A 27,839-nucleotide genomic window follows, 5' to 3' on the forward strand; every position below is an offset into this window, starting at 1 on the left:
TCCAGGTGGAAGGCGGTTCTGGTTGGGGTTGGCTTGACGCGCCTTCCTCTTGACACATTTCTCTCTTTCACCCTCCATTTGTGCCTCTTCAAATTCTACAGCACTGCTGGTCACAGCTGACCTCCAACTGGGGCGCTCAAGGGCCAGGGCTTCCCATTCTCAGTGTGTATGCCAGAGTTTTAAGGTTGGCTTTGAGCCCATCTTTAAATCTCTTTTCCTGCTCACCAACATTTCGTTTTCTGTTCTTGAATTCAGAGTAGAGCAACTGCTTTGGGAGATGGTGTTCAGGCATTCGGACAACGTGGCTGGTCCAGCGGAGTTGATGGCGGAGGACCATTGCTTCAATGCTGGTGGTCTTTGCTTCTTCCAGAACGCTGACATTTGTCCGCTTGTCTTCCCAAGAGATTTGAAGGATTTTCCAGAGGCAGCGCTGATGGAATCTTTCCAGGAGTTGCATGTGGCATCTGTAGACAGTCCACAACTCGCAGGCTGATCTGTAAATTAATGTAAATACTACAAGAGACAATAATGCCTCAGTAAGGTTTCCAAAATGAGCCAAATTTGGGCAAGTGTTGCATCTTCAGAATGTTATTGTATTTATTTATTTCATATCAAAAGCATTGCATAAATTAGTATAAAATCGATAAAAATAGAAGGAGGTCAGGTGGCTAAATATCTTTTGACTAAAAACGGGCAACAGCAATGGCATTGTCTGGAGCCTCCAACAATACTTCCTCTGTACATGTGGCACTGCATAGTGGGCAAGCATAGAGATTCGGAGTTGTCTGTTCTGCTCCACAGTCACACAAGGTGTGGGATTCTTTTAGGTAGTGCCATTTTGCCAGGTTGTCTTTTGATCTGCCCACTCCACTTCTGAGTTTATTCAGGGACTTCCAAGTTGCCCATTCTTGGTTTGCCCCTGGAGGAAGACCCTCATGGGGGGCCATCCAGTTGGGGTTTCCTGGTTTCGCTGCCCAGAGGGATACCCTTGCTGTTGCTGGGGGGGACGCCAAGAGGAGTGGTAGTTCTCATAAAGCTTTTCCTTGATTTGAGTCTACTGGGAGGAGGCTGGTAGCCAAGTAGTGGGTGGCTTTCACAGTGTTCAACCTTATTTCTCTCACATTTAGCAACAACTTCCCATCGTACATTGGGGGGGGGGGGCAATGCCAGCTAGCTTGTAGAGTTTATCAACAGGTGTAGGTTTAAGGCATCCTGTGATTATTCTGCATGTTTCATTCAATGCTATGTTCACCTGCTTTGCATGGGCAGATCTATGCCAAACAGGGCAGGCATACTCGGCACTTGAGTAAGACAAGGTAAGGCTGATGTTCTTACTATTTTTGAGTCTGCACCCCATGCCCTACTAGTAAGTTTCCACATGATGTTATTGTGTGCAGTTACTTTGTACTTGGTGTTCAAGCAGTGTTTCCTATATGCTAGTGTTCGATCAAAGGTGACACTGAGATATTTAGGATGGAAACAATGTTCAAGCTCTTGACCTTCCCAAGTGACTTTCAATTTTCTGTTGGCTTCATTGTTGTGTAGGTGGAAAACACACACTTGTGTCTTAGCAGGGTTAGGCTTTGAAGTAGCTGGAGAGATCTTTCAAGGCATTAGTAAGTTGGATTTCAACTTTTTCAAAATCTTTTGCTTGTGTTGTTAGGCCAGAATGTAATGCTTTGGGAGAGCTAACTGTATGGATTTTTTTGAAAGTACCTATTTGCATCTCTACTAAAAGGTACCTATTTCAACAAATAAGTTAATAGGTCTGTGCAGGTACAGCTGTACCAGGAGCTCCAATTTTGTTTGCTTTGCATTGAATGCTTGTTGTAGTCCTAAGTTTCAGGGACTCAGCAGATAGGTGGCTTCTTTTGGCTGCAATCATAGGGCAAGCCACCTGTCAATTATCGTTAGGTTCCCTGGTCCCGCCCCCTTTTTGGGTTTTGGAGGGAATAGGAGCCATTTTGGGTTCAGTCCACACAAAGAAGCTTTTCATGCAGGACATAAAACTAAGAGCTCCTGTAGAAAGCTTCGTCTTCTATGGCTTGGCCGGGAGATATACAGTATTACAGCTCAGCCGGGGAGATATACAGCCCCACAGCTTGGCCGGGGAGAAAAGGCCCCATAGCTTGGCCGGGAGATATACAGCCTTACAGCTCCTCTGCTGAGGGAATCTGGTCTCACACCACTTCAGCCAGCCATCTCTGAAATCTGAACTCCTTTTTTCCTTGGAAGTCTACAAAGCTCTGCTTGGTAAGGGTCACTCGCGGAAGCCAGAAGCAGTTGGTACCGGGTGCAGGGGCTCCACGCCAACAGAGGCAAAGACAGACTGCGCAGATTAGAAGTTAAGGATTTACCTATTAGTTAAAATACAGTTATGAAGATAGTACCTGTCCCCTGCGGACAAGATTGAGAGAACTAATATTTTATCAAGAAAACCTTGAAGTTCCTGTTTGATTTCATTAATAAAGAACTTTGTTGAACCTTTAAGCAATCTAAAGACTCTGTTTTAAGGAAATCCAAAGGCCTTTAATCTGAGGCAGCCCCGGCGTCCCGTTGGGCACACAGAATTTATGTCCTGTCTACAGTCTTATGCACAGGCCCAGCGTGCGACAGCAGAAAGTCACAGGTGCAAAATAGTAGATATGCTTAATAAAGACTGCCATAACTACCTGGTGTAATTATTAGATTTTGAAATAGGGTTGCATAGCTACTCAACCCTTTGGGGGAACTAGTATGGTACAAGAGAAAGCAGAGGTATATTAAAAATTGGTACAAGGTCGAGACACCTATCAGCAATTAACACTCAGTGTATGTCTTTAAGTTGCTAGTCAGTTGTATGTAAGTTGCTAGGCAGTTGTATGTGCATACAATCTTTTGTATGATGTCAGAGCTGGAAAATTCCGCATTCATTGTTCAAGGTTTCCAAGCTGGTGTTTCCCTGTCTTGGGTTTGACAAATGATTGAAGGATTCAATGCTCAAGATGCTGCTTATCTCAAATAAACTCCTGGAGAAATAAAAATATAAGCAGTAAAGATGCAGCCAGAACCACCTGCTGATGATAGCAGGGTCATTGCCGATGATGCATCCAGACCAAAATGGGATAATAAAATCCAATATCTTTTAAGTTGCATTGGATTTGCTGTTGGTTTTGGGAATGTCTGGCGGTTTCCATATCTGTGCCAAACCTATGGAGGAGGTAAGAGAATAAAAAAAAAACCCAATTCACTATGTATTGTCGAAGGCTTTCGTGGCCGGAATCACTGGGTTGTTGTAGGTTTTTCCGGGTTATATGGCCATGTTCTAGAGGAGAAACTGCCTCTAGAACATGGCCATATAACCCGGAAAAACCTACAACAACCCACCAATTCACTATATTTGGTTTTGTTGTCGCTCATTTGGGTGAAAAGGAAATTGGATCATGAATGTTTGGAAAGATACACAATTGTTCTCTTATACATTGCCCCCCCCCCCTTTTTTGCTGGTTACATATTTTAAAAAAATATTTGGGATTTGAACTGAGAGATTGCAACTCATCCTTCCCTATCCTTCCCATTCAAGTCTTCTTTCCAAAATAAAGGCCAACTCAATCACTAGGTTAATAGATTAAAATATGATTGACTTCAGTGAGTTCGACTTTGAAATCTTCTGATCCACTGTGAATGTAATTATGTATATTCAACTCCCATCTAGAAGGATGAATTGAGATAAGTCAGTTCAAGTCTCAGATGTTTTAAAAATATGTCACTCATGTTGGATGATCTGTTTTTGTGAAGACAACCCATAACTTTAGAATAATTGCTTTTCTTTTGGAACATGAGGACACCAACAGTGGACTAGGAGTATATGGGCTATTATCAACAATATTTATTTATTTACAACATTTATATGTTGCCCTTCTCACCCAAAAGGGGACTCAGAGCGGCTTACAAGATATATATGCATTAGGGCTGGGCGGTTTCGTTAATTCGTAATTCGTTAAAAATTCGTTTTTTTTGTTAACGAAGCGATAACGAACCATTCTGGAGCAACTTAAAAACGAAACGAATTTTTCAATTCGTTTCGTAAATGCTTCGTATTTCGTTATGTATTCGTTTCGTTATTAGTTTGAGGTCGTTTCGTTATTATTTCCGCATGTCTGGGGCAAGTTTTATAGTTGTTTTTTGTTTAATTAGTGAAAAAAAATTATAATATCACACCAACAGTCAACAACAGAGGGAGAGGGAAGCTTCAGAAGTTCCCCCTGTCCCATTTGGAGGTTTTTTAGCGTATTGCGCGGTCGCGTCCGCCATTAACGAATCGATTCGTTATTGTTTCGTTTTTTTTACCATTTACGAAATTTCGTAAATATCGAACTTTTTTTTAAAAAAAATTCGGAATTCTTTTAAATATCGAAACGCAAAAAACCCCCAAAAAACGAATCGATTTTAGAAACAAATTTTTCCGTTGTTACCCAGGCCTAATATGCATACAATATATTGTATTATTAGCATAGTACAATATCAGTATTAAATAATAAGCACAGTGCATTTCTTTGCCGGACACACACACACACACACACACACACACAGAGAGAGAGAGGCCCCTGGTGGGATATATATATAATGTAATGTTCATTTGTGGGATTAACAGAACTCAAAAACCACTGGATAAATTGACACCAAATTTGGACACAAGACACCTAACAACCCAATGTATGTCCTTCACTAATAAAAACACTGAAAAACACAGCAGAAGGGACTTAAAAAGCCCCCAAAAGCTAAATGACGAAAAAGCCCCAAAAAGCTAAATCCTGCTGTCACCTGGGATTGCGACATCGGCGATCCATACTTTTGTTTTTTAACACGATTGTGAGGTCAGGATTATTATGCTCCAAAACTCTATTTGTCTGAATCCGGAAGTTTGACGTGTTCATTCTCTGTAACTTTTTCCAGCTTGTTACCAGTTCTTTGTCACAGGCAGATGGTATTTGTGGCGCAAGTTCCAATGAATCACCTGAGCAACGGCGTTATGCCTCTGCTTGTAGTCTGTCTGCGCAATCCTCTTGCAGCAGCTGAGGATGTGATCTACTGTTTCATCTGCTTCCTTGCAGAGTCTAAATTTGGGATCTGTTGTCGACTTTTCAATTCTGGCTTTGATGGCATTGGTTCGAATGGCTTGTTCTTGGGCTGTCAGAATCAGGCCCTCCGTCTCCTTTTTCAAAGTTCCATTTGTGAGCCCCAGCCATGTTTTTTCTTTGTCAATTTGGCTCTCAATTTTTGCCAGAAACTGTCCATGGAGAGCCTTCTTTTCATTATGTATTATTATTATTATTATTATTATTATTCTGCATCTAAACTCATTGGACTCCTGAGACAGGGATGCTGTTTTAAACCATTTCTTTCCATAGACCGCATCTCCGTCTATGAACCCGCACGCTCTCTTCGTTCATCCGGAGAGACCCTGCTCACGATCCCACTTGCGTCGCAAGCGCTGCTGGTGGGGACGAGGGACAGGGCCTTCTCTGTGGTAGCCCCCCGACTCTGGAATTCCCTCCCCAAGGACATCAGACAAGCCCCTACGTTGGCAGTCTTTAGGAAGAGCTTGAAGACTGGCTATTCCGGTGTGCCCTTCCAGAATAGGAAACCCCAGCAACACGTCCCAAAAGCACTTTATTAGAGATTAAGATTGTCCACACATTGCACTTATCCAAAATCCTTATATCACTCAGCATACTCAGCACTTTTTACTCTGTACCCAGTACATTTGCCCGGCCTAGTTTTATTGTGTCACGGTGTGCTGTTTTTACTGTTTACTGTTATTGCTTTAATGTTTTTGATTTGCTTTTGGTTTATATGTAATTGTTATACTGTTGTTTTATTGTGGCCTTGGCCTTTGTAAGCCGCATCGAGTCCTTTGGGAGATGCTTGTTAATAATAATAATAATAATAATAATAATAATAATAGGAAGGAGTAATCATCCATTTCTATAAACAGAGATTATATCTCTCTGCTAAGTACAATATTATAAGTGGAATGAATCAGCAAAGGAAAACTGTCTGTTCTCTATTCTTCAGTGCCTCTATTAAGCTATATCTCTCATTAATAATTTTTGAACAAGAAATTTGTGAAGGGAAGGAGTTATTATACACGTCGGGAAAGAGGGATGACTGCTTGCTGCTAAGGACCATCCATCAGAATGGCCCTTTTCACCATGGCAAGCTACAAAATAGAAAGGATACTGTCATGGACCCCATCACATGTTGTTAAGAGCCAAAATAGCAAGTCCTTCATGCTATTTTGGCTAAATTCATGATTTTTCCCCGTGATTACAGATCTGCTCAATTTTACGATTGCTCTGTAGTTCTGTGACAGGACAGGAGCAATGAGCAGAAGTTGTCTGACAGCAGCCATGACTCCCAGTAAATTTATGGTGACTGCCCATAAAATTGGTGGGGGGAGGGTTAAGTGTGATGAGGTGGTAGGATCACATGTGTTCAGTGTTTGGACTACAGAGGCAAACATTTGTATTTGCCGCTCTCATAGAATCATAGAATCAAAGAGTTGGAAGAGACCTCATGGGCCATCCAGTCCAACCCCCTACCAAGAAGCAGGAATATTGCATTCAAATCACCCCTGACAGATGGCCATCCAGCCTCTATTTAAAAGCTTCCAAAGAAGGAGCCTCCACCACACTCCGGGGCAGAGAGTTCCACTGCTGAACGGCTCTCACAGTCAGGAAGTTCTTCCTCATGTTCGGATGGAATCTCCTCTCTTGTAGTTTGAAGCCATTGTTCCACGTCCTAGTCTCCAGGGAAGCAGAAAACAAGCTTGCTCCCTCCTCCCTGTGGTTTCCTCTCACATATTTATACATGGCTATCATATCTCCTCTCAGCCTTCTCTTCTTCAGGCTAAACATGCCCAGCTCCTTAAGCCGCTCCTCATAGGGCTTGTTCTCCAGAGCCTTGATCGTTTTAGTTGCCCTCCTCTGGACACATTCCAGCTTGTCGATATCTCTCTTGAATTGTGGTGCCCAGAATTGAATACAATATTCCAGGTGTGGTCTAACCAAAGCGGAATAGAGGGGTAGCATGACTTCCCTAGATCTAGACACTATGCTCCTTTTGATACAGGCCAAAATCCTATTGGCTTTTTTTGCCGCCACATCACATTGTTGGCTCATGTTTAACTTGTTGTCCACGAGGACTCCAAGATCTTTTTCACACGTACTGCTCTCGAGCCAGGCGTCCCCCATTTTGTATTTTTGCATTTCGTTCTTCCTGCCAAAGTGGAGTATCTTGCATTTATCACTGTTGAACTTCATTTTGTTAGTTTTGACCCATCTCTCTAATCTGTCAAGATCGTTTTGAATTCTGCTCCTGTCCTCTGGAGTATTGGCTATCCCTCCCAATTTGGTGTCATCTGCAAACTTGATGATCATGCCTTCTAGCCCTTCATCTAAGTCATTAATAAAGATGTTGAACAGGACCGGGCCCAGGACGGAACCCTGCGGCACTCAGTAGTTAAAATGTGGGAATGTGTCCTGAATTTTTCAGTGAACCCTGGGCACCATCCAAACTTTATGAATTGCATTCCAACTTTTTAGTGTCACTAAATAACTCACACCTGAAATGCCCTACTTAGCAGTCGTCTCTCATACACAACCTGACATTTTGATCTTTTTGGCGTTCTCATCATTCTCCATCGTTACTGATTGACATGTCTTTATTGCCTGGATTTATTGCCTGGGTGATTCCAGTTATTTACTTTCTCTGACTAAATAGACATGGATTTGTTTGTTTTAATTTTTCCAAGAATCATCAGAGGCAAAAGGATAATAAACAGGTCTTGATTGTTTCTTAATATTGATTTCAAGAATTGATTCTCAAATATGCATTATTCATTGTGGGAAATTATTGTAAATTTTCTGCAATTGGAGAAATTGGGTAGAACTGAAGGTGATCAAAAGCAGGGCTTGCAGTTTTCTTATAATTTTAGACTACCTTATGGGATCTTAGTACATGATTTCCAAACGTTCTGCTGAATGAAGATTTTGCCCTCCATTGGATGTAAATATTTAATAAGCATGTGGACAATTTCAACAGAAAGTAAGAAACCATGAAAATGAACAAAATCTGGCTACCAGTATTAAAAAACTCAAAAATTACAACAGCAAAACAACAGAGAGTAAACAATCAGGCACATCAAATCACTCTCAACAAGAGATTCCACCCAGACACTTCCAAGCCATTAAATGCTAATCAAGGTGGTCAGTTGAAACATTCACACTTAGCTCCAGCAGACAAAAGTCCTTTGTCCCACCCTGGTCACTCCACAGATATATAAACCCATTTTCCTACTTCCAACAGACCTCACTACCTCTGAGGATGCTTGCCATAGATGCAGGCGAAACGTCAGGAGAAAATACCTTTAGAACATGGCCATATAGCCCGGAAAAACCTACAACAACCCAGTAAATATTTAATATTTTTTATTAATATTTTCAAAAACCTGCGAAACAGCGAGTCCACTAAAAGCGAACCGCGAAGAAGCGAACGAACCCTGTACTTATAAACTAGCAAAGTCTAGTTTAATACTAAATCCAAATGTTGCTGAGTATCATGCTAAATGTTTTACAATTAAGTTTTGTTGTATAAAATTACAAAACTGATAAAACAATGCAGATTAAAAATATATAGTCACAGTCTAAATCAGTGGTTCTCAAAGTGTGCTCTGCAGAGCCCTTGGAGCTCCACGAAGCAGACTGAGGGGCTCTGTGCTTCTCTCCTCCTCTTCCCTCCTCCTTCTCCAATCTCCTCCCCCTCCAAGCTTTCCATCCTCTTTCCTGCCCCCCCCCCCCCGTCCCTACCTCCTTCACTGCCAAAAGCCTTCCCCCCCTTTCGATTGCTGCCAAAAGCCTTTTTCCTAACCTTCCTTGTTTCCAAAGCCTATTTCCCTCCCACCACTCAAGGGTTGCTTTGATTTTGTTGTTCCTGTATGGCGTAAGGAGGTTGAACTGGATGACCCCTGGATTTTCTGCTATTATTATTATTATTACTAGCGGTCCCCTGCCACACATTGCTGTGGCCCACATGGGGGTTTTGTGTGGGAGGTTTGGCCCAATTCTATTGTTGGTGGGGTTCAGAATGCTTTGTGATTTTAGGTGAACTATAAATGCCAGGAACTACAACTCCCAAATGTCAAGATTCTATTTTCTCCAAACTCCACCAGTGTTCACATTTGGGCATATTGAGTATTCTTGTAGAGTTTGGTCCAGATCCATCATTGTTTGAGTCCACAGTGATCTCTGGATGTAGGTGAACTACAACTTCAAAACCAAAGGATACTGCCCACCAAACCCTTCCAGTATTTTCTTTTGGTCATGGGAGAACTGTGTGCCAAGTTTGGTTCAATTCCATTGTTGGTGGGGTTCAGAATGTTCTTTGATTGTAGGTGAACTATAAATCCCAGCAACTACAACTCCCAAATGAAAAAAAAAATCAATTTTTTTTGAGTGAAAGACATACATTGGGTTGTTAGGTGTCTTATGTCCAAATTTGGGGTCAATTTGCCCAGCGGATTTCAAGTTCTGTGAATACCACAAAACAACATTACATTTTTATTTATATAGATTATTATTATTACAAAGGCTGGATGGTCATCTGTTGGGGGTGCTTTTCCTGCATGGTAGAACAGGGTTGGACTGGTTGGCCCCCGAGGTCTTCCACTGAAATACTATTAAATTTAAGTTGGTTAAAATTGTTTTTCAGAAGTTTGACTATGCCTAATATAGATAAAATGAATATAATATAATATAAACATTTCTTCCATAAGAAACTTTTGCTTCAGATAGGCTCAGTGGCTGAAAAAGCTTGAGAACCCCTTGTCTAAATCATGATACTAAGAAATATTATAGTTTATCGTTATTGGGAAGAATTGCCACTATTAAAATGAACATTTTGCCAAAGCATCTATACCTTTTCCAGAATGTTCCGATAATCAAAAACAACAGATTATTTAACTACTGGAACAAAGAAATATTTAAAAAATATTAAAAATCTGGAAAGGGAAAAAACCGAGAATAAAGTTTAGATACCTGACGGACAAGAAGGACAGAGGAGGGTTAGGTCTACCAGATCTTAAACTTTACTACGAAGTCTGCAGTTTAAGCTGGATAAAAGATTGAATTTTATTAAGAAAGGAAAGAATACTAGAACTAGACGGCTTTGACAATTGGTTGGCATGCGTATCTCTGGTATGACCAAATTAAAAAGGAAAAAAACTTCAACAACCACTTCATCAGATCTGCACTAATGAAAATATGGGCCAGATATAAGGCTAAACTTTACCCAAAGACTCCTTTGTGGAGACTATTAGGATGGGCAAAGTGGCCCACCTATAAAGACATCTTAATCAAAAAAGAGGGTTCGCTACAACTGAAAACAAGGGAAGAAATTGTCCAAAAATTTAACAGTTTCATGGTTCCAGTTCATACAACTTAAGGAATACTTCAAGAAAGATAGAGAAGTAGGTTTCATGGAAAAAGGCAACTTTCAAGATAGAATCATATTGAAAGAAAAAAAATTATAACCAAGATTTATAACAAGCTGCTGGACTGGACGACGGAGACAGAGCTAGTTAAAGAATGCATGATCAAATGGGCATCAAATATTGGAAGAGCGATAAAACTGAATGAATGGGAGAAGCTATGGACTAAAAAGATCAAATACACCTAATCGACAGATTTAAAGGAGAATTTGGTTAAGATGTTCTTTAGATGGTACATGACCCCTCAAAAACTAAGCGTAATGTACAGAAATACCAAGAACAAATGCTGGAAATGCGATATGCAGGTCGGAACATTCTTTCACACCTGGTGGACATGCCCCAAAGTGAAGACCTTTGGGAAGATGGTACAAGAGACATGCAAGAAGATATTGAAAGTAAAGATCCAGCTGAAACCGGAACACTTTCTATTGGGACTAACAGATGAAGAAGTTGAAAGGGACCGAAACAAGGACATTTTATTCACATACCTCTTACTGCCGCTAGAATGGTAATAGCAAAAAAATGGAAACAAAGTGAACTCGTAACAAAAGAAGAATGGCTAAATAAAATTCAAGAAATCAAAGATGTGGATAAATTAACATTTGCTTTAAAAGAATCTTATGGAAGACCGATCGTAAAGACAAACTGGAAAATGGTGGACGATTACTTCACCGAAGAAAACAGACAAAAAATAACAAATAAAAAGAAAGGAAGAGTATGACACATGAAAGCAGTATAGAAGAGAAAGAAATGAGAAGAAAGGAAACATTAAGATCACGATATAAGTGGAAAGGAAAGACTTATTAAAGGCAAAATGGAACAGACCGGCAGTGGATATGTGGAGAAGAATATTGGAAGTCGATGTGAATTCCCCTACCCTCCCCCCCCTTCCTGCACCCTCTACACCCCCCTCTTTTCTCTTTCTTCTTTTTTTCCTATTGCGCCCCCCCCCCCCTGTATAAAATTTTTATGTATATATTCAGCCCAATATCACCCTATACCCTTACCCTGGTTTTATGTATGATTAAAGAGAAAATGTATCTAATAAAAAGTATTTAAAAAAGAAATATTATAGTTTGACTAGTTGTTGATTATTTGATTTTAATGCTGTTGATGTTGTCCAATTTAAGTTAAGTATTTCCAAACTGTATTTGTCACTTTCCTTTGTAAATATTCAAGTTAATTGCTGATCTTCCTAAACGATGGTGCCCAGAACAGTGAACAGTGCATCAGGTAAGTCCTAACCAAAACCGGATGAAATTGTGCCATTATTTCTCATGAGAGGGATACTACATTTCTATTTACGCAGTCTGTTCTCTCTTTAGCCTTTTTGGCTGCCACATCACATGGCTGACTCACATTTAGTTGTTGATCTTCCCATTATGGCTCTAGAGTTTGATTAAAGTGGCTGCATGACCATCTGTTGGGGTACTTTGTGTATTCCTACATGGCAGGAGGTTGGACTGAATGGCTCTTCTGGTCTCTTCCAACGATGATTCTAGGTACCATTGTCTATCGGACACTACTGTCATAACAGTTTGAATGGTCAGCCTCTGAGTGATCTGTACTTGGCTGTTATATTTTCAGGGGCCTTCTTGATTCCGTATGTCATCGCCCTTGTGTTTGAAGGAATCCCATTATTTCACATGGAGTTGGCCCTAGGACAGCGCTTAAGAAAAGGTACCACTGGTGTCTGGAAACACATCTCCCCTTATCTGAGTGGACTTGGTAAGTTTCTCTAGCTGTCACTATGAAATAATGCTAAGTATTGTTCAATCCTGGAAATGCGAGTCTGTGATGATATCAGGGACAAGTCAACGTTTGTATAATGGAAAAAATCAAGTATCTCGTTTCCCCGAAAATAAGACAGTGTCTTATATTAAGTTTTGCTCCCAAAGATGCGCTAGGTCTTATTTTCAGGGGATGTCTTATTTTTCCATGAAGAAGAATTCACATTTATTGTTGAGCAAAAAAATTGAACATTTATTATATACTGTGCAGTAGGTGTCATCACAAACTTTAGACCATGGGTCCTAAAACTAAGGCCTGAAGGCTGGATACAGCCCTCCAAATTCATTTACCCGGCCCTCACTCAGAGCCAACCTAAATCTGAAACGACTTGAAAGCACACAACAACAACAACAATCCTATCTCATCAGCCAAAATCAGGCCCACACTTCCCATTGAAATATTAATAAGTTTATATTTGTTAAAATTGTTCTTTATTTTAATTGTTGTATTGTTTTTAAGGGGTTTTTTTTGCACTACAAATAAGATATGTGCAGTGTGCATAGGAATTCATTCATGTTTTTTTTCAAATTATAATCCAGTCCTCCAAAAGTTTGAAAGACTTTGACCTGGCCCTCTGTTTAACAAGTTTGAGGACTCCTGCTTTAGACCCTTCAACAGAAAAGCAGACACCCCCTAAAGAATCAAAGTGACACACTGGTTGGCTGACTTACACACAGGGCCACAAAAAATAAAATAAAATAGGGGCTTTAAAGTAACTGGTTCCCACACACTGTCTGGAGACTGTAATGATCTCCCACAGCAGTTTCTGGACCACTTGTACAGCAGGGATGGTATTGCAGCTTCTGGCCACCATCGCAACAGACTCACACAGTAGGGACAGAGCGTACAGTATGGCGGCTTCTGGCCATCCGGGGAGCTCACCACAGAACACTTGTACAGAACAGTAGGGACAGCGTACGGTATGGCGGCAGGTGACAGGCGTCTTGATGCCTTGCCTGCACATTTACAAGCGATGACCATGGAAGGGAACATCAGGGTTGGTGGTAGGTGATGGTCTTCATGTCATGCATGCAGCTGCTCTACAACGGAAAGTGAAGATAGGGGACAATGGCGGTGGGCTGAAAGAATCACAGCTGCATGCTCTGGTGTTTTGTTCAGCAGACATGCTTCCAAACAAAAACTTCACTAGTGTTGTGGCTGAGCTATTTTCTGATGATGGGATTCAGATTCTTGCTGGGATTCAGCTTCCTGGCTCTTTGTCTGTGCCTCAAATCTCTGGGCCTGCTTCTGAGGCTCCCGCAGACAGTGCAGTGTTAACACAGCCGTTTCCACCAGAAAGGAATTTTAACGAAGGAGATAGTGAGCAGGTGCCTTCCCACGCTGATACCGAAAGTGTAGATAGTGACTTGACCCGGCAAACTCGCCTTGATCTCTGGGTCAGGCAGAGTTCTCATCTGGCCAGCATACGAGAAGCCAGCTCGGTGAAAGGTCGTCGCAATGCTTTTATGATTATGAGAGCCTAATGTTTTCATATTAGAAAGGTATTTAGGCCTTTTGCAAACTCTGAGAAAGCGTCAGTTCAACGTAGCTTACTAGCCTGGAAGCTTCATGGAATAACGTTAGCCTGGAAAGCAGTACGCTTGGGATTTCTTGCATTGTGATTCATGGGGCAATTGTTTCATTGCTTGTACCTGAGACTCTGGTTTGAACTTTGCCAATAGGATTGTGTCTCCTGTTTTTACCTGAAGGTCTTTGGAACTATATTCTGCATTTAACCTTATTCTTTGGAACTTTGCAATGCTTATTCTTTATTTTGACTTGGATTTTTTCCTCAATAAACTATAAAACTACAGCTCTTGTGTGGTAGTGTTTGGAAGCAAGGTGAAGCTTACTCTGAGTTGCAACAACTAGGTCTTATTTTTGGGGAAAGCCTTATATTTAGTAATTCAGCAAAACCTCTACTAGGTCTTATCGTCAGGGGATGTCTTATTTTTGGAGAAACAGGGTAGGTAAAGATTTTCTCTGGCATTAAGTCCAGTCGTGTCCGACTCTGGGTGGTGGTGGTGCTCATCTCCATTTCTAAGCTGAAGACCCAGCGTTGTCTGTACACACCTCCAAGGTCATGTGGCAAGCATGACTGCATGGAATGCTGTTACCTTCCTGCCGGAGCGGTATTTATTTATTTACTTATTTATGACATTTTTACCCCGCCATTCTCAATCCCCAAGGGGGGACTCAGAGAGGCTAACACTGGGAACAATTAGATGCCGCAATATTGATCTACTCACATTTGGATGTTTTCGAACTGCTAGGTTGGCAGAAGCTGGGGCTAACGGCGGGATTTCACACCACTCCCCGGATTCGAATCTGAGACTTTTAGATCAACAAGTTCAGCAACTCAGCGGTTTAACCCACTGTGCCACCGGGGGGTCCGGAAACAGGGTAGCTTGGCACTTATCAGTTTGGAACTGAAACAGGAGTATCCAAAATTGCAGCACGAGGAAAAATCAAGCTATTAGTGGCCCAAACTCTCCTTTGACTTGAGACAGGAGGAATATTTCCTTGTATACATTGTTGATTTTTTTGTCAAGACAATATGCACATGACTTTCGCCATTGCCGAGTTTCTCTCCGAAGTGGCCAGGATAAGACAAGTTCCTGTATTAGGCTGAAGCTTGCTCTGTATTTATTTGCATTGTTCCCATTCTTGTACATATATTCCTTGTATAGTGCACCATCCTGCATTTTAACCAGTTTTATCAGTTTGTTAATCTGTCTGCACTTTGTGTATCTTTTACAGCTGAGCTTTTTGGGTCTTTGGACTGTAATAAAGTTTTGATTGAGAAGATGAAAACACTTACGCAGGACAATGAGGCAATGAGATAGCAAAAGCATAATGAGTTTAAACATTCTCTAAGCTGTTATCAGATAATTTCTTAGATAAATTAAATTATATGAAAAACGTATATTTTTACATTTTTCTGTTGGGACAAAAGAACTGCAGACTTCTGAGCTCATATAGCTGCTTGGTTTCACAAGATAAAATAATAATAATAATAATAATAATAATAATAATAAGAGAGACTGAATGATATCAGAGAACATGACATGAATTGGGAGGAGTCATCCTTCAGCTGTGTGATAGGACATAAGCTCATTATTTAATGAGATACACAAAGGAGAGAAATATGTGAGATGGGGTGAGTAGTAATCCGGTCTTCTTCAAACATGGTTAAACAATGGGTTGCCTACTTTAAAATGAGTTTTCTGCGTAATAAAGTCCACAGTCACTAGATATGATCCCCCCCCCCCCCCACACACACACATACAAAATCCTCTTGTGTAATGACTTTGGACACTACCTCTGTATTGACGAAGGCTTTCATGGCCGGAATCACTGGGTTGCGGTCAGTTTTTCGGGCCATGTTCCAGAAGCATTCTCTCCTGACATTTCACCTGCATCTATGGCAGGCATCCTCAAAGGCTACCTACCATAGATACAGGCAAAATGTCAGGAGAGACTGCTTCTGGAACATGGCCATACAGCCCGAAAAACTTACTGAAACCCATCTCATTTTTTTCTGTCTTCACTCAACAATAATAAATCCTCAACCCGAGGGACTGACAAAAATTGCAAGTATATTTATAGCTGCTTTCACAGTATTTTAGACTTCAACTTGCAGTTCATTAACAGTGGTGTTTGGTTCATGTCACTATAGTAACCAGAAACTTGTTGCAATTCGAATGCAGCTTGATCATCATTGGATCTTTTCATTGGATGCAACTAACTCCTGTAATAATGTTGATGTTAAATTGCAAGCTCTGATTCATTGCTGTCACTTGTTGATGCCTATGTTGTGTCTACTTATGTATTCCACAGGTTATGGCTCTGTGGTGGTGTCATTCCTAGTGAGCGTCTACTATAATATGATTATGGCCTGGGTGCTGTGGTATTTTATAAACTCTTTCAGAAATCCCTTACCATGGAGTACCTGTCCACAAGATACTGCAGGTGAATTCCAAGATGCTTATTACTGCTTTCAGTTATTCGTGTCTTAGGCATTTTAAATGTTTGAAGGAGTTTTAGACAAGCCAATCCTCCTGGAGTCTCGCCATTTCTCCCTTGCTCCCACCTTTTACAAGGTCTTAGCCTTTCACTGCCAAAGAGTGCCAATTCTCACACAGCTGTGACTCCCAGGATTCCATAGCATTGAGACATGGAAGTTTAAGTGGTGCATCAAACTTCATTTACCCCGACTTTGGAACACCCTCCCCAAAGATATTAGACTAGCACCCACGTTGGCAGTCTTTAGGAAGAACTTGAAGACCTGGCTATTCCGATGTGCCTTTCCAGAATAGGATAACCCCCAGCACTATGTCCCAGAAGCACTTTATTAGAGTTTAAGACTCTGCACATTGCACTTGCCCAGAATCCCAACATACCACCTGTCACACCCAGCACTTTTGTAACCTGTACCCATCACTGGCCCGGCCCTGGTTTTTATTACGTAATGGTGTAATGTTTTGTTATTGCTTATGTTTTTAATTTGCTTTGTATTGTATTGTTATTGTTTGCTGTTGTTGTGTTGAGGCCTTGGCCTTTGTAAGCCGCATCGAGTCCTGCGGGAGATGCTAGTGGGGTACAAGTAAAGTTTAATAATTAATAATAATTTATTATACAGTGGAGATGCACCCCTTTTCATCTTTCCTCCAATGAGGACAAGACAGCATGGATGGCTCTACTCCTTGCTATTTTATTCTCACACCAGTAACTCTTTCAGCTACATCAGGTAGACTTGTGTGGAAAATTTGTTTCTTTCATTTCCTCCGTTTCCTTTGGTACCTTCGGTACTTCGGGAGCCCCTAACGGTAAAGGCTCTCGTGGTACGAAAACCTGCCTGACGGGAAAGCAAGTGGGAGCCGATCTCAGCTCCTCCTCCGCTTATCAGCATCACAGTTTAATCTTTTTTATTAATCCCCCAGCAAACAAAAAGAAATCCCTCATTCCCTGAAAACTACTACCAGTTACCTCTCCTCTTCCAAGAGGTCATCGCTCTTCCTTACCTGGAAGTGGGAAGACTTAAAATGCTATGGAAAGAGTGTGTGGCTGCTGGCATGATGCAGGCCTGGTTGAGAAAGCGTGCACGCACCTGCCTGCAGCACCTCTCCTATAGAGTAGATAGCTTTATGAACAAGAAGTCTTCCTAAAGCCTGCAGCCAAGCGTCTCTCCTCTAGAGTATTTATTTATTTATTTATTTATTTATTTCGGGTACTTCTACCCCGCCCTTCTCAACCCCCGAAGGGGACTCAGGTCGGCTTACAAAAAGGCACAATTTCATGCCTACACAATAATACAAATAAATATGTAAAACAGCAATTAAAACAATTAAGACCGTTAAAACAATCAATATATAACACAGTCAATAAACCAATCTCAAGCTCAGCGTTTGCCAACTCAGAGTCCAACTCAGCGTTCGCCAACTCAGAGTAAGAAGGAGCTTTAAGAACTTGCCTCCTTTAAATGCCTTGGAAAGAGTGCTGAAGCCCAGCACCTCTCCTCCAAAGTAAGAAAAAGCTTTCCAACAACAACGGTGACGTTGTTGTTGGAAAGAGTGCTGCAGCCGAGTGCCTCTCCTCTAGAGTAAGAAGCAGCTTTAAGAACTTGCCTTCTTTAAATGTCTTGGAAAGAGTGCTGCAGCTAAGCACCCCTCCTCTAGAGTAAGAAACAACTTTAAGAACTTGCCTCCTTTAAATGCCTTAGAGTGTTGCAACCTAGCATCTCTCCTCTAGAGTAAGAAATAGCTTTAAGAACTTGCCTCCTTTAAATGCCTTGGAAAGTGTGCTGCAGCCTAGCACCTCTCCTCTAAAGTAAGAAACAGCTTTAAGAACTTGTCTCCTTTAAATGTCCTGGAAAGAGTGCTGCAGCCTGGTGCCTCTCCTCTAGAGTAAGAAACAGTTTTAAGAACTTGTCTCCTTTAAATGCCCTGGAAAGAGTGCTGCAGCCTGGTGCCTCTCCTCTAGAGTAATAAACAGCTTTTAAAACTTGCATCCTTTTAAATGGCTTGGAAAGAGTGCTGCAGCCTAGCACCTCTCCTCTAGACTCTATTAAATATTACTATATTGATTAAATATTACTATATTGTACTATACCATTATATTGTAAAATTATTAGTAATATTACATGTAATATAAATATATAGTTATAATAGCTTATTGGCAGTATTATATTGCTTTACATTATAATATTATAAATATTGTATATAATTTTAACAAATTGCTCCCCTTAAAAATCAAATTGCTCCATCTTGGGAACCAAGTTGCTCTTCGATATTCACAGAATACCCCCTTACTCTGCTGATTAAGGGGGTTCAAAACAATCCCACCGAAACGGATGTGCTGTTAGATCTCCAATACAGAAAACCCTTGAGTTCAGCAAACTATCCAAGGGTCTGCGCGATTCTTGCCTGCAACGAAGCTGATCTTTAAGAACTTGCCTCCTTTATATGCTTTGAAAGAGTGTTGCAGCCAAGCGCCTCTAGAGTAAGAAAAAGCTTTAAGAACTTGTCTTTTTAAAATGCCTTGGAAAGAGTGCTGAAGCCAAGCTCTTCTCCTCTAGAATAGAAACAGGTAAGAAGCCTCCTTAAAGTGCAGGCGTGCCTGCAGCTGAACACCTCTAGAGTAGAAACAGCTCAAATGCCTAAAATGATGGAAAGGGAGCCTGGGAAGCCCTCCTCCATAATGGATAGAAAATTGGTCCTCTGGCACTACAGAGCAAAAACAGATACCTGCCCTCCAGATTTCAGGAAGCTCCTAAAAAATGGATCGGGGCCCCCACTGAAAGCCAAAACATGAAACAGGTAAAGGTTTACCCAAATTGCACAAGACTAATATCAGGTTGAATGGAAGTGAGTGGCCCACCATTGCCCAGTCAGGATTGTGCAGGAATTAGAACCTGGATCTCCCTGGCTCTGGTACAATATTCTGAGTGCACTGAATGCTGAGCAGAAAAAGGTTTCCCACATAGGGGACTTTTTCTTGGAATTAAGTAAATAGTTGGTGTTGTTCAGTCGTTTATCAGATGGTGCTAACCAGGTGTGTGGGTATCTCATCCAATAATGATTTATGTGCTTCTTATTTCAGAACTCATGGAAGAATGTCGTAAAAGCACACCTACCAATTTTTTTTGGTATAGGCGCACTTTGAACATCAGCGCAGATATTACGCAGGGCAGCTCGTTGGTGTGGTGGATGTTTTTGTGCTTGCTTGCTTGTTGGGTGGTTGTCTATATCTGTACCATTCGGGGCATTGAATCAACTGGAAAGGTGGTTGTTTTCTTAGTTCTTGGTCTTTTAAAAATATAAATATATATATCTATATACATGAAAATGTAATGTTCGTTTGTGGGATTGACAAAACTCAAAAACCACTAGACGAATTGACACCAAATTTGGACACAAGACACCTATCAACCCAATGTATGTCCTTCACTCATTAAAAAAACACTGAAAAACACAGCAGACGGGACTTAAAATGCCCCCCAAAGCTAAATGATAAAAAGCTAAATGACAATACAGAAAAAAGGGAAGAAAGAGGGAGGGAAGGGGAGAAAAAAAGGAAAGAAAGAAAGGAAAGAAAGAGGGAGGGAGGGAAAGAAAGAAAGAAGGAAAGGGGGAAAGAAGCATGGAAGCAAAGAGAGAAGGAAGGAAGGAAAGAGGTAGGGAAAGAAAAAAGGGGGAAGGAAGGAAGAAGAGAAGGAAAGACGGGAAGGAAGGAAGGAAGCAAAGAGGGAGTGAAGGAAGAAGGGAAAGAAGGAGAGAAAGAGGGAAGGTTGGCCACAGCAACGCGTGGCAGGTACAGCTACTAGTGTATATATATATGTGTGTGTGTGTCTTTAATTGTGCTGAATCTATTTAAATGCTTTGAATGTACTTTGCTTGAGTAGTAGCTTTAACAGAAGGACTGGACTCTATATTTAGGAAATAAATAAATGTTGGGGTAAGGTTGGCATTAAGGTAAGCTGGACCTATGATAGGCTAACTGCTGGACATTCATGGTTTCAGTCATGAGCAACTGAATGTAACCCCAAAAACCCATCCACACAACCTGGCAGCATTTGGAAAGACCATGTTTCTCCATGTGCTTGTTCTCAAAGCATTCCATGACCAGAAATGATCAAATCTCCAGCACCTGAAAAACACTTTATTAATGGTGCCCCCAGGATGTGAAGGTAGATGGAGGGCCATTGTTAATTGTAACTCTCTTTTGTAGAGAGAAAAAGCAGAATATAGATAAACATGATCATTGCAACCATGACAACTAAGGATCTTATCACATTGAGGTCCCAAAAGGAGGCAATAGTGTGGTGTGGGGGGGGGGGGGGATTCACCAGGCAGTGTTTCAAATCCAGTGGGCAGAGGGAAAACTATCACGCCATGCCCTGCATAATCCACGTTAGCGTTTCCTCCATCCCAAAGCAGAAAGCATAGCTATCCGGCTTACTTCTACACTAGCCCCATTCCTGTCAGTGAGAACACGGGAGGCAGTTCGTGTGATGTGGGATGTGGAGCAAGATTCGCTATGATGTGGATTTTACTATTAGTCACTAACAGTGACTTCACTAGTTCCCTCCTCTTTCCGTCCTTGTAGCTGACTGTTTTTTCTACTTTTTCTCTCTTTTTAGGCAATATATATTACAACCACATTTCCTTACATAATCCTAACTGTATTTCTTATTTATGGATTGACTCTTCCTGGAGCTGTTGATGGATTAGTATATCTCTTCACGCCTGATGCAAGTATCCCCCCCCCCCAAGTATCGTTGTTGTTGTTGCTGCTATTATTATTATTATTATTATTATTATTATTATGTTTATCTTGTTCCCACTTAAGTGACTGAAAAGTGAACTTAACATTTTTTGCAATTCAAACTATTTTTAATGAATTTGGGGTGGACAAAATGCAAACCCTAAGAGAACAATCCTTCCCAGAAATCATTCCTCTAGGAGTGTAGAAAGCATGTTGGTGACCTGGACCTCCTGGACCTCCAAGGAATCAAAACAATGTGGGGTGTTTTTTTTTGTTTTTTGTTTTTTTTTTTGCAATTTTTAAAGTAGAATTTTTTGCTTCAAAATTACCCAATATAGCCTGAGGGCTACAATGTGTCAAGGTCTCCTGGGCGCTAACGTGGTACTCAAAACACCTATAGTTGGCCACCCTTGCAATAAATATGGGTTGAGACATGCAAAGGGACTCATGTATCTACTGCTGTGAAAAGGGCAAGGGTAGAAAGAGGAAAGTTCAGCAGCCATTATATACATGGAACGCTTCATGGACCCTGGTCCTTTGCCACTTCACCTGTGTCAGTGTTCACTTAAGATGTGCAACAGTGTTTTAGGATACTATCTCATCTGTTAATATCCCCTTTGGATTTTTTCTGTCGTGTCAGGAGTGAGAAACTGCAAGTCGCTTCTGGTGTGTGATAATTGGCCGTCTGCAAGGACATTGCCCAGGGGACGCCTGGATGTTTTGATGTTTTATCGTCCTTGTGGGAGGTTTCTCTCATGTCCCTGCATGAGGAGCTGGAGCTGATAGAGGGAGCTCATCCGCCTCTTCCTGGATTCAAACCTACGACCTGTTGGTCTTCAGTCCTACTGGCACAGGGGTTTAACCCACTGCGCCACCGGGGGCTCCTGCCTTTTGGATAATCTGGGACTATGTGACTACTGGAAACATTCATTAAAGCTTGGCTAGGCCCAAGAACGGGAAATCATGTTCAATAGAGAGAACAGAACACTGGATAGCTGGAAAGAAAAGAAATATCTATATACTGTAAATGAAAATGTAATGTCAATTTGTGGGATTAACAGAACTCAAAAACCACTGGATGAATTGACACCAAATTTGGACACAAGACACCTATCAGGCCAACGAGTGACCATCACTCATAAAAACACTGAAAAATACAGCAGAAGTGACTTAAAAAGCCCAAAAAGCAAAAAGGTGCTACAGTGCATGCATAAAAACGACTCCTCCAGCAAACAAAACACACAACAGCATATTCACACTCTCTTCCGGACTACAGCTCCCAGCAACCCCTAGACCAGGCTCTTTAGGAGAGGAGGATGATCCAAATGCACTGCTTCCAAGATGCAAGCTTTCTTCTCCTTGGATTTCTTTGAGACCATCCCAATACCTGCATATTTCCAATTTCGTATTCCTGGACTGCAACTTCCAGCAATCCTCCAGATAGATAAGATAGATAAATTAGAGATAGACAGGTTGGTAGATAAATAGATTAGGAGGACTGCTGGGAGTTGAAGTCCAAGAATTGGTAGAGAAGGAGGAAAGGGGAGAAAGAGGAAGGGAAAGAAAAAGCGGGGAAGGAGGAAAGAGGAAGAGAAGGAAGAAAGGAGGAAAGAGGGAGGGAAGGTTGGCCACAGTAACGTGTGGCGGGTACAGCTAGTAGAGTATAAACACAAAATATTGGTTGGGGGGGGGGGGAGAAAAAGAAAAAAAAAGAATATGTAGATGACCTCCAGCCCTCTAGGCTTCTTAGCATTGACTCCTTTCTTGAGCAACCCACCCCTCTCAAATTATTCTTCAAAACTAAAAAATTGCGTCTTTCTCTTCCCCTTGAAATAAATAAACAAAAGGTTTCCAGTCTTTCCTCCCCCCCCCCCCCCCGCCCCTCAAATGTCCCTTCTTTTAATAAACAAGTTAATTTGTCTATCTCGGCAAACATTTTTATCATGGGTGCAAATCTACCAAGAAGATTTTGGGGTAATGCCATTGCAACAGCTACTTACCTACAAATCAGATTACTAACACAAGAAAGCACAAAGACTCAATTTGAGATGTGGCATGGAAGAGTACCAAACATAAAACACATTAGAAAATTTGGAAGCATAGCTTATGCATATATACCAAAACAAAAGTGACACTAACTAAACTCTACACCTGAACAAACAATTCTGATTGGATATGCAAGTGGAACCAAAGAATATTGAGTTGTGAACTTGAAATACTGGAGAAGTATCTGTCAGATATGTGACCTATTTTGATGAGCAAACTAGAGTCAACATCAGAGGAACCATAGTAGAGGAACCATAATAGATGAAGAAGATACAAGCTTAGAACTTCTTGAGTCTCTGCCTGATTTCGATGGGGAAGCTCTGGTTCCGTCTGCCACTGTTAAAAGCCTTGGGGTTGTGTTGGACTCATCACTGACAATGGAGGCCCAGATCACTGCCATAAGTAAGCAGGCCTTTTTTCATCTTTGACAGGCAAGGAAATTGGCATCCTACCTTTCGGTAGAAGCATTGGCAACAGTAATCCACGCAACAGTCACCACGAGGTTGGACTATTGCAACGCCTTATATGCCGGCCTTCCGAAGTCAACAACCCAGAAGATTCAGATGGTCCAAAATGCAGTGGCCAGGCTGCTAGCGGGATCACCTATAAGATCCCATATCACACCAATTCTGCCACAACTGCATTGGCTACCAATAGAACATCGGATTTCTTACAAGATTCTGATCCTGACATTTAAAGCTCAAAATGGCCAAGGACCTTTATATCTTAGGGACCGCCTCATTCCTTTTCTCCATCAGTGGTCACCTTGATCCACCGAGGAAAATCTCCTATACATACCGGGCCCTAGGGAGGTACACCTGGAAGCTACAAGGCGTAGAGCTTTTTCGACCTATGCTCCAATTCTGTGGAACTCATTGCCTCCATACATTAGAGCAATGTCGGCGTTGCGACCTTTTGTAAAGGCACTCAAGACTTGGCTGTTTGGTTGTGCATTTAAGTAATCAGATCTAATTTGCCAAATAGTCACTGTTGAATGTTTTTATGTTGAATGTTTTTATATTGTGTAAATGCTATTTTAGACTGTAAGTCGCTCGGAGCACCTTGGTGGAGAGCGACTAATTAAGAAATGAAGTGAAGTGAAGTGAAGTGTATTGACAACAATGTTTCCAGATGAAACACCAGAAAAACCATCTGAACTAGATTAAAATAACAAAACAGATGATTGACTTCAGAAGGGCAACGTGAGACATCCAACAGTGATACACAAACCTAAGAAGAGCTAATTGATACTATTGAGCCAGAGACTGAATCCACAGATAGACCAAATTCCAAAAGAAGAAGCTCATAGATATGTAGTACAAATCAACAGAGGTATACCACCTGATTGCAACACTTCGTTGTCACTGTATTTCTGTTTGCAATGTATTGGAACTAAGCAAACACAGGGGTGTTCTCTTCACTTACAAAGAAAGTTGCCATTCAGTGATATAGTGAAAAGGATAGTTTAATCATGCATTTAGCATTATTCTCTTTTCTATTTGTTTGTTGAACAGATAAAAGTCCTGAGCAATCCACGAGCGTGGCTTGATGCAGCCAGTCAGATTTTTTTCTCCCTTTCCGTAGGATTTGGGGGACACGTAGCATATTCAAGCTACAATCCACAAAAGTAGGTATATCTTGTTGAATTATGCAGTAGCTGTTGCCATCTGCTAGGTTATACAGAAATCTCCCAGTCTCCATTTTACTACACTTCTTTGAATCCAACACACATTTTCTTCCTGTCTTTATTTGATATTTAGTTATCAACTTTATGATTTTTTGAGCATGAAAATTCACATGCACATTTTAACATGATGTAGTTTTCAAATCTGTACCTTTTTCTCTCCCCCAATAATTGAATTGTGTGTTTGTGCAGATTTTTCAATTATTTGCAGTTTAGCAGTTAGCATTTCAGGTTATGTACATGGTCATGTGTATACTTTATTCCAACAAACCACCTTGTAAGCCTGGCAAATCTGTGATGGCTTAAAATTTAAGTGGATTTCTTATTGTAATGAGACCCAAAAGGGGCAACAAGACCTACTTTTGTCAATACTCTTGGATCAAGTGAAAGACGTTGACTACCCTTACGTTCCAAGTAGGAAATTGCTGTTATCAGCAGGTTGTTCAAGTCATTCTAATACAATGCTCCTCAACCTTCTTTAGAGATGAAGGAAAGCTCCTGCTATTTCTCTCCCATGACATTGCTCTGAAGAATAGCAGAGTGTGGCTGTTTAGTTCAGGTAAAAGCCAGCTACAAAAAATATTGCTGACCGGAAGGTTCGCAGTTCAAGCTGCAGGTCAGGGTGAGCTCCCACTGTCAGTCCTAGCTTCTGCTTACCTAGCAGTTTGAAAACAACAATGTGAACAGATAAATAGGGGAGGTAAAAGGTGCCCCAGAAAACATGCCAGAAATTTGATCAGGAAGGCGTCCATGGACAACAGGCTCCTTGACGTGGAAAAAAGGTAACAACAGCACCACCCTATGGCCGAGTCAAGCATAGCCTCCAGGTGCCCAAGATGCAAAGGACAGAAGCCTTGCCTCTGTCTATGTACTGTCTGTCTTTGTTGTTAATTGTATAACGGCATTGAATGTTTGCCATATATATATTCTGTAATCCACTTTGAGTCCCCTTGGGGAGATAGAGTGGAAGATAAATAAAATATATTATTATTATCCCCAAAACTGGCCTTTTAAAAATAATTGGAAGTTCAAGAAGCTTTAGAATACTATCGAAATGTTTCATCACTGTTGAAATTTACAGATACTCATATAGCAATAGATTGTGGATGAATGGCCCATCACTGTTGTGTGGATGAGTGTCCCAGATCACAGTTACTCATATAGCAACAAGATGTGCAGCTCTGGTGAGCTCCACAAATCATCCCCATGAAAAAAGTAAACACAGAGAGGGGATCGTTCAAAAATATTTGAGCAAATGAATTCAAGAAACAAGACTTCTTGGAAAATTAGTTTCAGCAAAGTCAGCAACAAAAGCCTGACTTGGAACCAGAGCTCTTTATGGCTGTGAATGTGAGAAGTCTTTCAGATGAATGGTCCAGTCAGTCAACAAATCATGTCCATTCCGTTTACTCTACTCCACCCCATTTTCCACTAGTTTTTTTTTTTTTTGCCTTCCTAGTTGTATAGCGAGAAGGAGCTGAGGAGTCTTCTAATCAAGGTGAAAGAAGAAAATGCAAACCTGGGTTGCAGTTAAACATAAAAAAAAACCAAGATTATGGCAACCAGACTGATTGATAACTGGCAAACAGAGGGAGAAGAATTGGAGGCAGTGATAGACTTTGTATTTCTAGGTGCAAAGATTGCTGCAGATGCAGACTGCAGCCAGGAAATCAGAAGACACTCACTTCTTGGGAGGAGAACAATAACCAATCTCGATAAAATAGTGAAGAGTAGAAACATCACACTGGCAACAAAGATCAGCATAGTTAAAGCAATGTTATTCCCCATAGTTACCTACAGATGTGAGAGCTGGACCTTAGGGAAGGCTGAACGAAGGAAGATAGATGCTTTTGAACTGTGGTGTTGGAGGAAAGTTCAGAGAGTGCCTTGGACCACCAGAAGATCCAACCAGTCCATACTTCGGGAAATAAAGCCTGACTGCTCACTGGACGGAAGGATATTAGAGACAAAGATGAAGTACTTTGGCCATATAATGAGAAGACGGGAAAGCTTAGAGAAGATAATGATGCTGGGGAAAGTGGAAGGAAAAAGGAAGAGGGGCCGACCAAGGGCAAGATGGATGGATGGCATCCTTGAAGTGACTGGCTTGACCTTGAAGGAGCTGGGGGTGGTGATGGCCAACAGGGAGCTCTGGTGTGGGCTGATCCATGAGGTCACAAAGAGTTGGAAGCGACTGAACGAATGAACAACAACAAATTTGTATAGCTTCCTAGTTGCAATTTCAGAATTGATATTCAGTTCCATGAATTTCATAATTTTCTTAGGGAAGGAATGCTTAGCATACAGTTTAGTACTGTCCTTTATCAATCTTAATCGGCTTACATGGAATTCTTTCCCCCAGAAATGACTGTGAAATGGATGCTGTCCTAATTGCGGCAGTGAACAGTTTGACATCGATGTATGCTTCCATCCCAATTTTCTCGATTTTGGGGTTCAAGGCAACCACGGGGTATTGGGAATGCTTGGATAGGTGAGTGATTGCAAATTAATGAAGAAAGTTTAAGCTATTGATCCATTTCCCCTGCTCTTCATATTTTCCCTGTGTGTTTCTTTATATAGTATTTAATGACATTTTGGTTTTTTTAAAAATTAAAGGCACTTTGAAAAGCGTAAGTATGTGTATGACCTTGGCTAGATTTTTTAAACTTGCTATACCTTGACCTGCAGTGTAACAGACAAATCTAGATCTATGGAATGGCCGGACAATGCAATTGGATAATGATTCACTAATGAGATGCTGACGATTTATGTTTTTATTGGTTTTGTATGGTTTTATATTTATGCTTAATGTTTTAATTGTATTTTGTGCTATTGGGGGCATCAAATTGTGCCAACTGTAAACGCCTTGAGTCGCCTTCGGGCTGAGAAGGGCAATATATAATATGTCTTTGGAAAATAGTCTCGGAACATCCATCGGTTCAAAATGTTGCTATCATGATTTTGTTTGGGATTGGAAAATATAATAATATTATATAAATCCTTTTCCTGCCTCACTTGCTGATA

At 41.1% G+C, this 27,839-nt stretch overlaps 1 protein-coding gene across 1 annotated transcript in view; it reads left to right on the forward strand.

The window, feature by feature from the left end:
* The first annotated feature begins 3,037 nt into the window (after positions 1-3,037).
* Positions 3,038-27,839, forward strand: part of LOC132773457 (sodium-dependent neutral amino acid transporter B(0)AT3-like) — a 40,466-nt gene continuing 15,664 nt past the window's right edge. Inside the window, exons 1-7 of the mRNA XM_060772706.2 lie at positions 3,038-3,200; positions 12,116-12,256; positions 16,160-16,291; positions 19,421-19,602; positions 20,961-21,071; positions 24,646-24,758; positions 27,178-27,306. Of these exons, the coding sequence (XP_060628689.2) occupies positions 3,038-3,200; positions 12,116-12,256; positions 16,160-16,291; positions 19,421-19,602; positions 20,961-21,071; positions 24,646-24,758; positions 27,178-27,306 (971 nt within the window). The remainder of the gene's footprint in view (positions 3,201-12,115; positions 12,257-16,159; positions 16,292-19,420; positions 19,603-20,960; positions 21,072-24,645; positions 24,759-27,177; positions 27,307-27,839) is intronic.

The sequence above is a fragment of the Anolis sagrei genome, chromosome 4, assembly GCF_037176765.1.
Source record: "Anolis sagrei isolate rAnoSag1 chromosome 4, rAnoSag1.mat, whole genome shotgun sequence".
Classification (NCBI taxonomy): domain Eukaryota; kingdom Metazoa; phylum Chordata; class Lepidosauria; order Squamata; family Dactyloidae; genus Anolis; species Anolis sagrei.